Source organism: Carassius auratus, unplaced genomic scaffold (assembly GCF_003368295.1).
Source record: "Carassius auratus strain Wakin unplaced genomic scaffold, ASM336829v1 scaf_tig00215416, whole genome shotgun sequence".
NCBI classification, from domain to species: Eukaryota; Metazoa; Chordata; class Actinopteri; order Cypriniformes; family Cyprinidae; genus Carassius; species Carassius auratus.
The window spans coordinates 498,040-512,008 of NW_020528079.1; the positions used below are offsets into that span (position 1 = coordinate 498,040).

A 13,969-nucleotide genomic window follows, 5' to 3' on the forward strand; every position below is an offset into this window, starting at 1 on the left:
CACAAACCAGGAAAATGAAATATTACCACTCTGTTTAAGAACCGTGTACTTTTCATACTTCATCGTGACAGTGTTTTGTAATGGATTATTTTAAATGCTTAGTTCCTTTTTTTCAAATTTAGCCATTGAATGAATAAAGTTTCTCAAATCTATTATGCTCAAATGCTTGACCCTGGGATACCATTTAATTGTGTCAAACAGTATAATTAAGGAATAATGTCTGGGTTAAGCACAAATTCAAGTTTACAATTTTACAATTTTAATGGAGATTTCAACTCCAGTGCAAATGATAGTGGCAGCTGTGAGAAAGATAAGCATTAAGAAAAATGCAGAAAATTGTGAATAAAAACAGATGACATATCGAATGTGTAAACTGAGAAACAAAAAAGTTGGGACAAGGCCAAGTTTACCACTGTGTGGCATCCCCTCTTCTTTTTATAACAGTATGCAAATGTCTGGGGATTGAGGGGACAAGTTTCTCAAGTTTAGGAATAGAAATGTTGTCCCATTCTTGTCTAATACAGGCTTCTAGTTGCTCAACTGTCTTAGGTCTTCTTTGTCCCATCTTACTCTTTATGATGTGCCAAATGTTTTCTATGGCATCACAGTTTTCCAAAAAGAACTTCAAATTTTGATTAATCTGACTACAGAACAGTTTTCCACTTTGCCACAGGCCATTTTAAATGAGGCTTGGTCCAGAGAAAACACCTGCGCTTCTGGATCATGTTTAGATATGGCTTCTTTTTTGACCTATAGAACTTTTGCCGGCAGCGGTGAATGGCACGGTGAATTGTGTTCACCGACAATGTTTTCTGGAAGTATTCCTGAGCCCATGTTGTGATTTTCATTACAGTATCAGTATGTGATGCAGTGCCGTCTAAGGGCCCAAAGATCACGGGCATCCAGTATGGTTTTCCGGACTTGACCCTTACGCACTGAGATTTTTCCAGATTCTCAAATTTTTTGGATGATATTATGCATTGTAGATGATGATAACTTCAAACTCTTTGCAATTTTTCTTTGAGAAACTCCTTTATGATATTACTCCACTATTTTTTGCCGCAGCATTGGGGGAATTGATGATCCTCTGCCCATCTTGACTTCTGAGAGACACTGCCACTCTGAGAGGCTCTTTTTATACCCAATCATGTTGGCAATTGACCTAATAAGTTGGAAATTGGTTCTCCAGCTGTTCCTTATATGTACATTTAACTTTTCCTGCCTCTTATTGCTACCTGTCCCAACTTTTTTGGAATGTGTAACTCTCATGAAATACAAAATGAGCCAATATTGGGCATGACATTTAAAAATGTCTCACTTTCAACATTTGATATGTTAGCTGTATTCTATTGTGAATAAAATATAAGTCTATGAGATTTGTAAATTATTCCATTCCTTTTTTACTCAAAATTTGTACAGTGTCCCAACTTTTTTGGAATCGTTTTTGTAATTTTGGATCAGTATAAATTTTATTCCATAAGTAAGACTTAATATGTTTTGAGAAGGTGTGTGTTTTTGAAATGACTGTTCAGAGTAGACACTTGATTCACTGAGTCATCGAAGTTTAAACAATGAAACAAACACACCTAAAATCACAATGTACAAAACCTGTAAGACTGTTAAAGTGCAATGATTACAAAATGTATTGTATGACAACAACTAGGGCAGATGACGGAATTGCTATTTCAGGGAAATTTCCATGTGTTCTTGTTTTTGGTTAATCACTGATATTAAGCAGAGAGTTATGTGTGTTAGGGGTTAGTCTATATAAACAACAACTTCTGTCATTCAAACAGCAGTGGCAGACAGAGTTTCTTGACTGATACGACCGTCCCATTATGATGACCAAGCTCATTTTTCTAGCTGGTACGTGATTGTGATCTTACAGAAATGATTTTTAAGAGCTCCAATGCCTTAGGGTGTTTCATATGTTAACATTTCTTTTTATCTTGTTTCAGGCTTTTCCCTGGCATTGTGTCACTTTGGTAATTTTCTTTTAATTTGTTGTTTGATTCCTAAATGTTTCAAAATCACTATATACTACTACTACTAATAATAATTTTTATCCATTCTGTAAACAGCTTTTCATACGTAGAGTCATAGAAAGAATAAATATAATAACAATTGCTTATAATAATATTTGTATATATATATATATATATATATATATATATATATATATATATATATATATATATATATATATATATATATATATTGTAATTAATATTGGATATTATATTGCTATATATTATATTATAATTTTTGTCATTTATTTCAGGATGGGCCTCCCAACTCGCATGCTACTTCACAAATTGGTCACAGTACAGACCTGACGTTGGAAAGTACCTGCCAGAAAATGTGGATCCACATCTGTGCACTCATTTAATTTATGCTTTTTCCATAATTAATCAGGCAAATGAGTTGGTCACGTACGAATGGAATGATGAAACTCTCTACAAATCTTTCAATGGACTAAAGGAAAAGTAAATATGTGATGTTTTGTTTTTGAATGCATTTGATAAAATAAAATTCATTATGCTATTTTGAATAATGATTATTTGTCAGAGTGCAATACAGAAAATAATGATTCAAATATTTGACTTGACAGAAATCCCAGTCTGAAAACTCTCTTGGCTGTTGGAGGATGGAACTTTGGCACAGCTCAGTAAGAATGCTGCTCAAAACACAGAATTTTGAAGGATCTGTGATAAAAAAAAAAAAAAAGTGTTGTGCAGTAACGCATTACTTGATTAGACTACATTTTTAGTAACAGAGTAATTTAAAGCATTATAATTTTCGAAATAATTATTATAGAGTATAGTTACAAGCCAAGGTCTCCATACGTTACTGCCGCGATACGTTGTTGACAGAATGCAGTGTTTTATAATCTAGAGATAGTAAAAAGGATTTAGTAGGCCTATACTACACGCACTGTTGAGTCATGTGCCAGTGGATAAGAGACCTGCTCCCGCGAGCCCCTACACAACATCAGCGCGGGATAAGATGCACGGTTGCTGGTGCGAGACACTCGTGTGTGCGAGATGCGGGAGAACAAAATGATTCACAGGACTACCGAAAATAGAAATATCTAAACATAAAATATCTTAAAAAAAAGGTTATTCATCTATTGCAAGAATGCAACATCATGAACTAATATAAAATAGGCTAGTGTGCATGAATAATAAATAGCCTAACTGATAAAATTATCCACCTCATAAATATAGTAGCCTATTAACAAACTTTGATGCAATAAATAGGGTATAATTTAAAAATGAGCATCCCTCCAAAAAGATCCCTACATTTCTGTCTCTTTTCAAGTGTTAGAGTAACGTATATAATTAAGTTGTATTCATAGGGTTATTATAGCACAATTCTATAATAAGGGGGTTATTATAGAAGCCCCCTGGACCTCACTATTTTTCAAAGCCTGACTACGGCCATGGCTATAAACGATTTGTTATGATCCTGGCTTTTTCCTTCTTTTTCATCCCTTACCTCCCTCTGCTGGTTGTTTTTGTCCTATTCTCACTCTTACCCCTCATTACCGTCAGCTGAATTCCATTCTCTCATCATCACACCTGTTCTCTATCTGTCTCCTTTGCCTTCGCTATATCTAGCTCACTTTTTGTGTCTGTGTTGTCGGATTATTGTTTAACCTAGATGCAAGTAGCTGAGTGTTACTGTTACTTCGCTGTAGTCTTGTCCTGTCTAGTCCAGTTCTGTCTTATTCAGTGTTTCTTATAGAGCCCCAGTATAGTAGTTGTGTTTACCTCCTCTGTGCTGTACCCAGCGGTCTTAGTAGAGGGTTGCAGAGTACTGCGCTTCTCACTTGTGCTCTTAAAAATGGTCTCTCTGTTCAAGAGTCGCCAGGACCTCTGGCCGTAATCCTGAGTTACCCCTTTGAAGAAGTGGTCAAGGACCCTGAATTACTTTGTGAATCCTTAGTTCTGTTTATCAGCTGTCCGACGCATCCTTACTTTTTCATTAAACAAGACTGTACCTGCTTTTGTCTTTAGACGCCTCTCATTTATCACAGAATAATCCGACCAATGATGAATGGATCAGGCTGGGAGTCACCCTTTCCAGACCGCTGTTGAGATGCAAGGAGCGCTGCTGGAAAGGCACGATGAGGAACCCACCGCGGCTCGCCGTATGGTGGACTCGATATCCATTCAGGCAACCGATCTTATGCAGCAACTCCATTCACTTCTGAGGGACACTTCCCAGTCCATCCTCCAGGATTCACCCGAGCTGTGGGTCAATAACCCCCCATGTTACTCTGGCGAACCCACTGAGTGTCTGCCGTTCCTTACTCAGTGTGAGGTTGTTATTTTACCCATACTGTCACCGTGATACCACTTCTATCTTCGCCCTAGATGGTAGCGTTCTTGCCCAGGTTAGCAGTTCTACAGCACCGGTGAGTCTCACCGTGTCTGGTGACCACAGAGAGACTATTTATTTTTTAGTTATTAATTCCCCGGAGACCCATGTAGTTTTGGGTCATCCGTGGTTGTCTGAACATAATCCTCATATTAATTGGGGCTAATAATTCCATACTCTCCTGGGGTTTGTCATGTCAGAAGTCTTGTGTCTGCTGCCTCTCCCGTCAGGAGGAGCCAGGCGATTTGTGTGGGGTTCCTGAGGAGTACTTCGATCTGCGGGTGGTTTTTAGTCGTTCCCGGGCCACATCTCTTCCTGCGCATTGGCCATACAATTGCAGCATAGAACTTCTTCCGGGTACCACTCCTCTTTGCCGGAGGCCCTATTCTCTCTCGATTCCCCAGCATAAGGCTCTGGAGAAATATCTCTCAGAATAGTTAAACGCAGGCACTATTGTTCCTTCCACCTCTCCTGCAGGGGCTGGGTTCTTTTTTGTGAAGAAGAAGGAGGCACATTGCGCCCTGCATAGACTACAGAGGCTTGAATGACATAACGGTTAAGAACCAGTACCCGTTACCCCTTATGTTACCTGCTTTCGTGATCCTGCAGGGGGCACAATACTTCACAAAACTGGACCTTTGTAATGCCTATCATCTTGTACATATCAGGGAGGGTGACGAGTGGAAGACGGCGTTTAATACACCTCTTGGGCACTTTGAATATTGTGTTCTCCCGTTCGGGCTAGTTACCGCCCCATCTGTGTTTAAGGCTCTTGTTAACGATGTCCTTAGAGAAATGTTAAACCTGTTCGTGTTCGTTTACCTTGACGATATTTTGATTTTCTCTCCGAATCTCCAAGTTCATATGCAACATGTTAGACAGGTTCTTCAACAACTATTAGAGAACCGTCTTTTTGTCAAGGCGGAGAAATGCACCTTTCACGCTCAATCGGTCACGTTTCTCGGTTCCGTTATCTCTTCCCAGGGTATTAGTATGTACCCTGTCAATGTTTGCGCTGTTACTGACTGGCCCAGACCAGAATCTCGTGTCGCCCTTCAACGCTTTCTGGGTTTTGCTTATTTTTTACGACGTTTTATCCAAAATTTCAGTCAGGTAGCGGCCCCCTAACTGCGCTCACTTTGGTCAAGACTCAATTATTGTGGACGGAGGCCGCCCAGGCAGCTTTCGAACGTCTCAAATCGCTCTTTTCCTCTGCTCCTATCCTTATCTCCCCTGACTTAGAGAGACAGTTCATCGTCAAGGTCGACGCTTCAGAGGTGGGTGTTGGGGCAATCCTCTCTCAGCGCTCCTCTGCCGATGATCAGATTCATCCCTGCGCATTTTTTTCGCATCGCCTTACTACTGCTGGACAGAATTATGATGTAGGTAACCAAGAGCTTTTGGCCATTCATCTCGCGATAGGGGAGTTGCGACACTGGCTGGAGGGAGCTGCGGTCCCATTCGTAGTCTGGACTGACCATAAGAATCTTGAATACATTCGGTCAGCCAGGAGACTTAATGCCCGTCAGGCTCGTTGGTCCCTTTTCTTTACGCGTTTTGATTTTACGATCTCCTACCGGCCGGGGTGCAAGAATCTAAAGCCTGACACTCTCTCTCGCCAGTTCCCTTTTTCTGAGTCTGTACTGTCTGAAGAGGGCATCCTTTCTCAGTGGGCCATAGTGGGCGCGGCCGTCTGGGGTATTGAGCGCCTGGTCAAACGCGCCCTGTCTTGTACTCGCACACCTAGACTCTGCCCTATGGGGCTTTTGTTTGTTCCTCCATCCGCTCGTCGCGCTGTCCTTCAGTGGGCACACTCATCTAAATTATTCACTCACCCAGGGGTCAGAGGCACCATTGCCGCCGTTCGCCAGAGGTGTTGGTGGCCTTCCCATGAACAAGACATCCACCGCTTTATTGCGTCCTGTCCAGTCTGTGCCCAAACGAAGGTCAGTAATAGACCCCCTGCCAGGTATCTAAGACCCTTTCCCGTGACATCTCGCCCCTGGGCACAGATCGCCCTTGATTTCATCACTGGTCTCCCTCCCTCCAAAGGTAACCACGTTATCCTCACCATTATAAATCGCTTTTCCAAGGTTGCCCACTTTATTCCCCTCCCTAAGCTCCCCTCCGCCAGGGAGACCGCTCAGACGGTCGTAGAAAACGTTTTTAGGATCAATGGTCTCCCGGAGAATGTAGTGTCTGACAGAGGGCCACAATTCTCCTCCCTCAGGTTGAAGGAGGGGACACCAATTTCTGGTTGATTGGGAGGGTCACGGTTCTGAGGAGAGATGCTGCCCTCCCGGGACATTCTTGACCGCTCGCTTATTGACGATTTCTACCATTCCCTTCAGTCCCCTTCTTCTAATGCGCCAGAAGGGCGCACCTTGAGGAGGGGGTACTGTCATGATCCTGGCTTTTTCCTTCTTTTTCATCCCTTACCTCCCTCTGCTGGTTGTTTTTGTCTTATTCTCACTCTTACCCCTCATTACCGTCAGCTGAATTCCATTCTCTCATCACCACACCTGTTCTCTATCTGTCTCCTTTGCCTTCGCTATATCCAGCTCTCTTTTTGTGTCTGTGTTGTCGTATTATTGTTCAACCTAGATGCACATAGCTGAGTGTTACCGTTACTTTGCTGTAGTCTTGTCCTGTCTAAGTCTAGTCCAGTTCTGTCTTATTCAGTGTTTCTTATAGAGCCCCAGTATAGTAGTTGTGTTTACCTCCTCTGTGCTGTACCCAGCGGTCTTCGTAGAGGGTTGCAGAGTACTGTGCTTCTCACCTGTGCTCTTAAAAATGGTCTCTCCGTTCAAGAGATACCCGGACCTCCGGCTGAAATCCTGAGTTACCTAATTAGGCTATAACACACGTTTGCAGCGTAGAGCAATGCATTTGTCTTTTGTGTTAGAACAGAGATTTGTGAGATTGCGATGAACTGAGATGTCTTTTAGAGATTATAAAAGCAGTGCTATTTGCTGGCATTCTGCCCTCCAAACAATGCATTCAGCAGCCTCTTGCTTTAGTTAAAAATAACTGTTCTGTGAATGTTGATGCTGTAATATATATTTATTAGGAGAGTGTAACCTATGCTGGGAATTCATAAATTTCATGGAGAAAAAGTGAAAGTGACATACAGCCAAGTATATGGTGAGCCATACTCAGAATTTGTGCTCTGCTTTTAAACCCATCCAAAGTGCACACACACAGCAGTGAAGACAGACACACTATGAACACACACCCTGAGCAGTGAGTAGCCATTTATGATGCAGTGCCCGGGGAGCAGTTGGGGGACCAGTGCCTTGCTCAAAGGCACCTAAATCATGGTATCGCCAGTCCGAGACTCGAACCGACAACCTTAGGGTTAGGAGTCATAATTTCTAGGCCACTAGGCCACGACTTACACCAATACTTTGAAATAAAGTAATCATAAAAGTAACTTGATTACTTTTAAAAGGAGTAACCAGTATTTAGTAATTTGATTACATTTTAACTTGCCCAACAGGTGATAAACATAACTGTTTATTTCATTTTTATGAAACTTCTCGCAATGAATTCAGGTTTACTATCATGGTGTCCACATCAGCAAACAGGCAGACGTTTATTCAGTCCTCCATCACATTTCTGAGGAAATATGGCTTTGATGGTCTGGATCTGGACTGGGAGTATCCAGGTTCTCGTGGAAGTCCTCCAGAAGACAAGCAAAGGTTCACTCTGCTCTGTAAGGTACTTACAGTAAGATTTGTTTTGTAAGATTTGTATTTTATATATAAATATATTATATTTATTTATTTTATTTGTATTTAGATTTTAGATTATATTAATTAAAATTATTAAATTGAATGCCAGATTTCCAACATGGCCATTGATTTTTATTTATTATTTTATATTTCCATTATAAATATGTTTGTTTTAAAAGAAAACAGAGAAGAAAAGAACATCTTAATCAACTGAAAACTTTTGACTATAACAGGAGCTCTTGGAAGCTTATGGGGCAGAGGGTGCTGCCACTGGACGCCCCAGACTCATGCTCTCTGCTGCAGTGGCTGCTGGGAAAGAAAACATTGATGCTGGTTATGAAATTGCAGAAATTGCCAAGTATGTCTTCTGAAGAGTTTTTGTTCCTTTTTAATAATTAAAATGTTTTGGAGAGCATACATCAAAATACCAATTGAATAAATATTTAATGATTTCATTTGGTTGAATGTCTTGAGCCCGAACTGATGACTCTGAAATTACGTTTATCTTCTGGTAATGCAGGTATTTGGACTTCATTAATGTGATGACCTATGACTTCCATGGCTCATGGGAAACTGTTACTGGGCACAACAGTCCTCTGTACCGTGGCTCTGGGGAAACAGGAGACAATATCTACTTAAATACTGTAAGAAGGCCTTATATCCTACTGAATTCTTAGCTTTTGACATATAATATCATATAAATCATACAAATGATTGTGAATGATACTATGAGTCATTGTAAATAACAAGAAGCTGGAAACATGAAATAAGTGATTTGTTATGATAATGCAGGATTTTGCAATGACATACTGGAGAGATCAGGGTGCCCCTGTGGAGAAGCTGAGGATGGGGTTTGCAACCTATGGAAGAACATTTCACTTGGCATCTGCAGCCAGTGGAGTTGGAGCTCCAACTAGTGGTCCTGGATCAGCTGGAAAGTATACCAGAGAGCCCGGATTCTGGTCTTATTATGAGGTCTTACCACAACCTAAACACATGTACACAATAAAATCATTAGAGTTATGGACCAATATTTCTCCATCAGGTCTGTACTTTCCTTCAAGGAACCACTGTGCAATGGATTGATGATCAGAAAGTTCCTTATGCAACCAAGGGTCAGGACTGGGTGGGATTTGACACCAAAGAAAGTTTTGAGACTAAAGTAAATGCCTCATAAAAGTTACATAAAATGTAATGCAATCTCATGTTCAGAATAACTAGATCTGGTCTGCTTCAGGTGAACTATCTAAAGGAGAAAAAGTTTGGAGGAGCTTTCGTCTGGACTCTGGATCTTGATGACTTTAAAGGACAGTTCTGTGGGCAGGGCATATACCCTCTCATTGGACAGCTCCATAAACTTCTTAATAATGGTATGTCTTATATCTTAATGAAGCCCTTTTTAGCACAGAAGACAAAAAAAGTTGTGTTTTATTAAAACCTATTTATAAAATAATTAGAAATGGTGAGAAACTAAGTTTTATATTCATGAGAGAAAAAGTCGAAGGTATGAAATCATCATTAGGTGACAAACAGTCTTAGTATTTCATAATGATCTCGTAACTGACTTAATATGCCATATATTTTTCTTATAATCATGTCTTAATATTTCATAATTTAAACTTTATCTCATCATTTTGACCTTGTATGTCATTAATTTTTATGGCATACTTGTAAAGATCCACCCGCCAGCCCAAATAACAGAATCCAGCGGCCTGGTCGAAGGTTTAATGCGTATTCGGTCTTTTACTTGCGCTTCTGAATTTATCAGGATTTAGTTTAAATCCTAGTCTAGCTCCATGCTCAATCTGACTCCAATTTCACGTGATCATTACATTTTAGACAATGTTTCTATTTAAAAACTGATCACAAAGGTTGATTATGTATCAATTTTGATATGTGATTATCTCGGACTCTACTATACTTTCAATTATCCATTCACTGGGGACCTAATGTCTCTTTTAAGTCTCACGCTAGCTTCACGTGGATCTTACGATCACAAACTCTCCAGTCTGATGCTAGTCAGAGGGTGTAGGTAGACTAATACATGTTTTGCCTGCCGCCTACTGCTTGCTAATAACAAAAGTGGGTAACACTTTAGAATAAGGTTCCATTAGTTAATGTTAGTTAACTACTTTCGTTAACATGAACTAAGCAAGAACAATCCTTCTACAGTATTTATAAGTCTTAGTTCATGTTAATTTCAACATTTACTAATGCATTATTTAAATCAAAAGTTGTGCTTGTTAACATTAGTTAATGCACTGTGAATTACCATGAACTAACAATGAATAACTGTATTTTCATTAACTAACATTAACAAAGATGAATAAATACAGTAATAAATGTATTATTCATTGTTTGTTCATGTTAATTAATACATAACTAACATTAACTAATGGAACCTTATTCTAAAGTGTTACCCAAAAGTGTAGTTTATTTAGTCTTTTCCCATACAGCTTGCTAACAGCAGTGATAGACAGAAATCAGAAGGTCTCCGATGATGTGCCTACTGCTCCAATCATTCTCGAGCATTCAGTTTGACCTACCCTGGCCGTAACTTTGTGGTAACAAAAGCCTCCTCACAGTTTACTAGTCATAATGATTTCAGACGAGTTTAGGATAAATCAAATATAACAATTTATTATTAGTCAGGTATAATTGTATCATGTCAATTACATAATGAAAACAATTAGAAGCCAATTTAGAAAGGATATCGCAATTGTGAATCACATTGTAACTGCGTGGCAACTTTGCTCCTGTACAGACACTGTAGTCATATGGGCAACAACCACGTGATCCACGCAGGAGACAAACACATTTAACAAAGTCACACATGTAACAGTTATTCTAATTTAAGACACGTGTTCTAAAATGTATAGCAAAGCACTCAGGTGTTTTAGAGAATAAACTTAACTAGACAATGTGCACAGGTAGTAACACAAACAACTATACAATGTGCTCTATGGGCACAATGTGTTCAACACAATTACATTTTTGAGTAAATAATAGTATACCTGACTTCAGAAAGATACATAGTATGGAGAATATGAGATATACTCCACACTATGGGCTGATCTGACTACAGAATCGCGCCGTATTGTTTTGTCACTCCCCTTAAATACTCAGACCAGACAACAAGGAAATCTTCAAATCAGTTGTAAAAACACAACGGTCATTTTGGTTCAATAGGTTCCCGTGGTCACATAATGGTCAAGCCTGGTTGGAGTTAAACATTCTCAAAGACACCTAAAGGGGAACACACCCTCTCAGCAGAACACAATTCTACAAAAGTTCTTGATCTTTCTCATAATATAAATGACTATTGTGAAATTGAGACCATTTTACCAATCGCACAGAGACCTTTAAAATGATACTAAACATGAAGTGGAAAAAAACAACATTTTCACAGGACATAACATGGCATATGGATATTCTTGCTTTTGGAGGAGAAGAGTGAGAGTCAGAGGCAAGGAGGGGAGAGGAGAAGGAGGAAGGAGGTCGTAAATAGGTGTTGTAATAGGTCGTAAATAGCTAGTTATTTTGCCTACTTACACTCTGACTCTGCTTATGAAAAAGCTTCTTATGTCCCCTTTCTTCTTCTTGGGTGGCATCTACAAAGTACAAAAAGGGGCAACCCCCCCCCCCCCCCCCCCGGAATATTAAAATGTTTTTTTTGTATGTGGCAGAGAGACAGCCCTTGTAACTTACCGTCGGCCGTCGTCAACACACACACACACACATCAGCCGCTCGCTGCTAGTGCAAGCACAAAAGTTGTCCCGGCCCGCGCGTGTAGCCTGTCAGATACCCCGCCGCCAATCAAATTACGGCGTTTCTTGTACTGTCGTCATCCTGGCTGTTAGAATCGATCCAAATAGCAGTGCAAAGATCCAAATAGCAGTTCAAAGGAGCTTAAATACTGGTGTGGACAAATTTGTCATCTCAAAATATTCATAGGGACTAGTCCCCCCCTAAACCTACGCCCATGCTACACTCCATAAATTAATACATGTATGTGAAATATTGATTTGACTTGAGTTCATGATGGTTTATTACCTGTACTTTATCTTAAAGCTTTTGCTAAAAAACAAAAACAAAAACAAAACATAAAACAATAGTCCATAAAATGATTGGCTAAGCAACAAGATGAACACTGCCACAATATCACACCGATTTTCATATAGAAGTCTTCTGAGGTCTTTTCCATTCAAATTGATAACTTGCATGCAAGATGGCACCAGATGCAGTATGAAACATGACAGAGCTTAATGTATCAGATATGGAAGTATCACTGATTTCAGTCACAGTGTTGCTATGACGAAGCCAAATTTTAGCAAATATCAGACAGCTGGATGCCACAACTGACCAATCAGGTATTCCAGAGCAGTGTAATAAACTAGATTCATAACTGGAAAACTAAGATAAAATATCAAATTCAAATTTTCCTCTCCAGATACTCAACCTGTCTCTCAAAATACAACAAATGAGCCTGCTGAGACCACAACAACTGCATCTACTGCCATATTTCAACCAACAAGACCTCCTGTTGTCCCGACAGCTCTGTCAGAGTTCTGTGTAGGCAAACCAGACGGGTTAATTGTAAATGCAGATGACCTGAAGACCTTCATTCGGTGTTCTAATGGCAGGACCTTTGTTCAGATATGCCCTTCAAACACAGTCTACAATCCCAGCTGCAAGTGCTGTGACTGGCCTAAGAATTAACCTTGTGTTGTCACTGTAACAGTTTTTTTTTCATTACTATTTGCCACCAGTAGTTGTGCAAAATTTCCATACTTTACCTTTTAGTACTGTGATCATGTCTTTCAATTTAACAGACGGTCAATTATATAATACTACTTTCTTAAAATAATAATATGCTACATTTTGTAGTGTCTTAAGAAAGGAGCACAGCCTGTCTAATATGTCTGAATAAAACTAACCTGATTAATCATGAATTTTCTGCATTTTTTTTACATTTAGATTGGGACTGCATTTGGTATCCTTGTGACATGGTTAATTTCTAAACATATTTTTAGATAAAAAAAAATCTATATTTGAATATTTTTTATAAATAAAAGACAAAACACACATCTATGTTTGCATTAAAACTATTTATTAATTTAAACTTAAAATGAAAAATTCATTTAACTTTTTTACATTTTAAAATTAATTTGAAAGTTAATTAACAGTAATTTTAAGTCTCAACAAAAATAACTAAGGATTCAAAGTAACATTCAAACAACCAATAACAATACCTTTTGTGTTGAGCTATAGCTTTGTGATGAAAGTGATATCCAGAGGTAAATGTTTAATGAAGCCAGACTTAATAACTCATAATAAATCACTTCAGGCTAACACAATATCTAATTAATAATCTGTTGGCCAATAATACAAGCTTTGGAAAAGAACCACAGCACTAACCTTAACGGACCTTCATAAAATCTGAATGAATGGAAACACTAGCAAGATAACTATAGAAAAAGCATTTGATTGGACACCTCCATGTAGAGCTCAGGCTTTTTGACATGAATCTCTCAGAAGGTTAGTCCAAAACACGAAAGCAGCATGTCTGACAATTTAATTTCATAAATATTACTATGCATTTTAAGGCAGACCTATTCAGAGTTAACTAGTTCAGTCCTGTCTTCATTAGTGTAAACAACATCGCACCATTTACAGCTCATGCTGGCTGCTGTGAGGTGGCTGCAACTTCCTGATGTCATTATTCTGGATGAGCTGGAAGTAGAACAGCACAATCTCTTCATAGTTCTGAATGGAGATTCTCTCGTTCAAACTGTGAAATCTAGAGGAGGAACATGAATGTTTAATCATATAAATACTTGCCAATTAAAGC

General features: G+C 39.1%; 1 protein-coding gene across 1 annotated transcript; it reads left to right on the plus strand.

The window, feature by feature from the left end:
• The first annotated feature begins 1,748 nt into the window (after positions 1–1,748).
• Positions 1,749–13,070, plus strand: LOC113094770 (acidic mammalian chitinase-like). Its single transcript, XM_026260436.1, has 11 exons — positions 1,749–1,866; positions 1,959–1,985; positions 2,282–2,486; positions 2,612–2,668; positions 7,938–8,103; positions 8,351–8,475; positions 8,638–8,761; positions 8,910–9,092; positions 9,163–9,279; positions 9,355–9,487; positions 12,569–13,070. Exons 1-11 carry the CDS (start codon positions 1,839–1,841, stop codon positions 12,835–12,837), a joined length of 1,434 nt encoding a protein of 477 aa, XP_026116221.1. The 5' UTR covers positions 1,749–1,838; the 3' UTR covers positions 12,838–13,070.
• Positions 13,071–13,969: the final 899 nt, after the last annotated feature.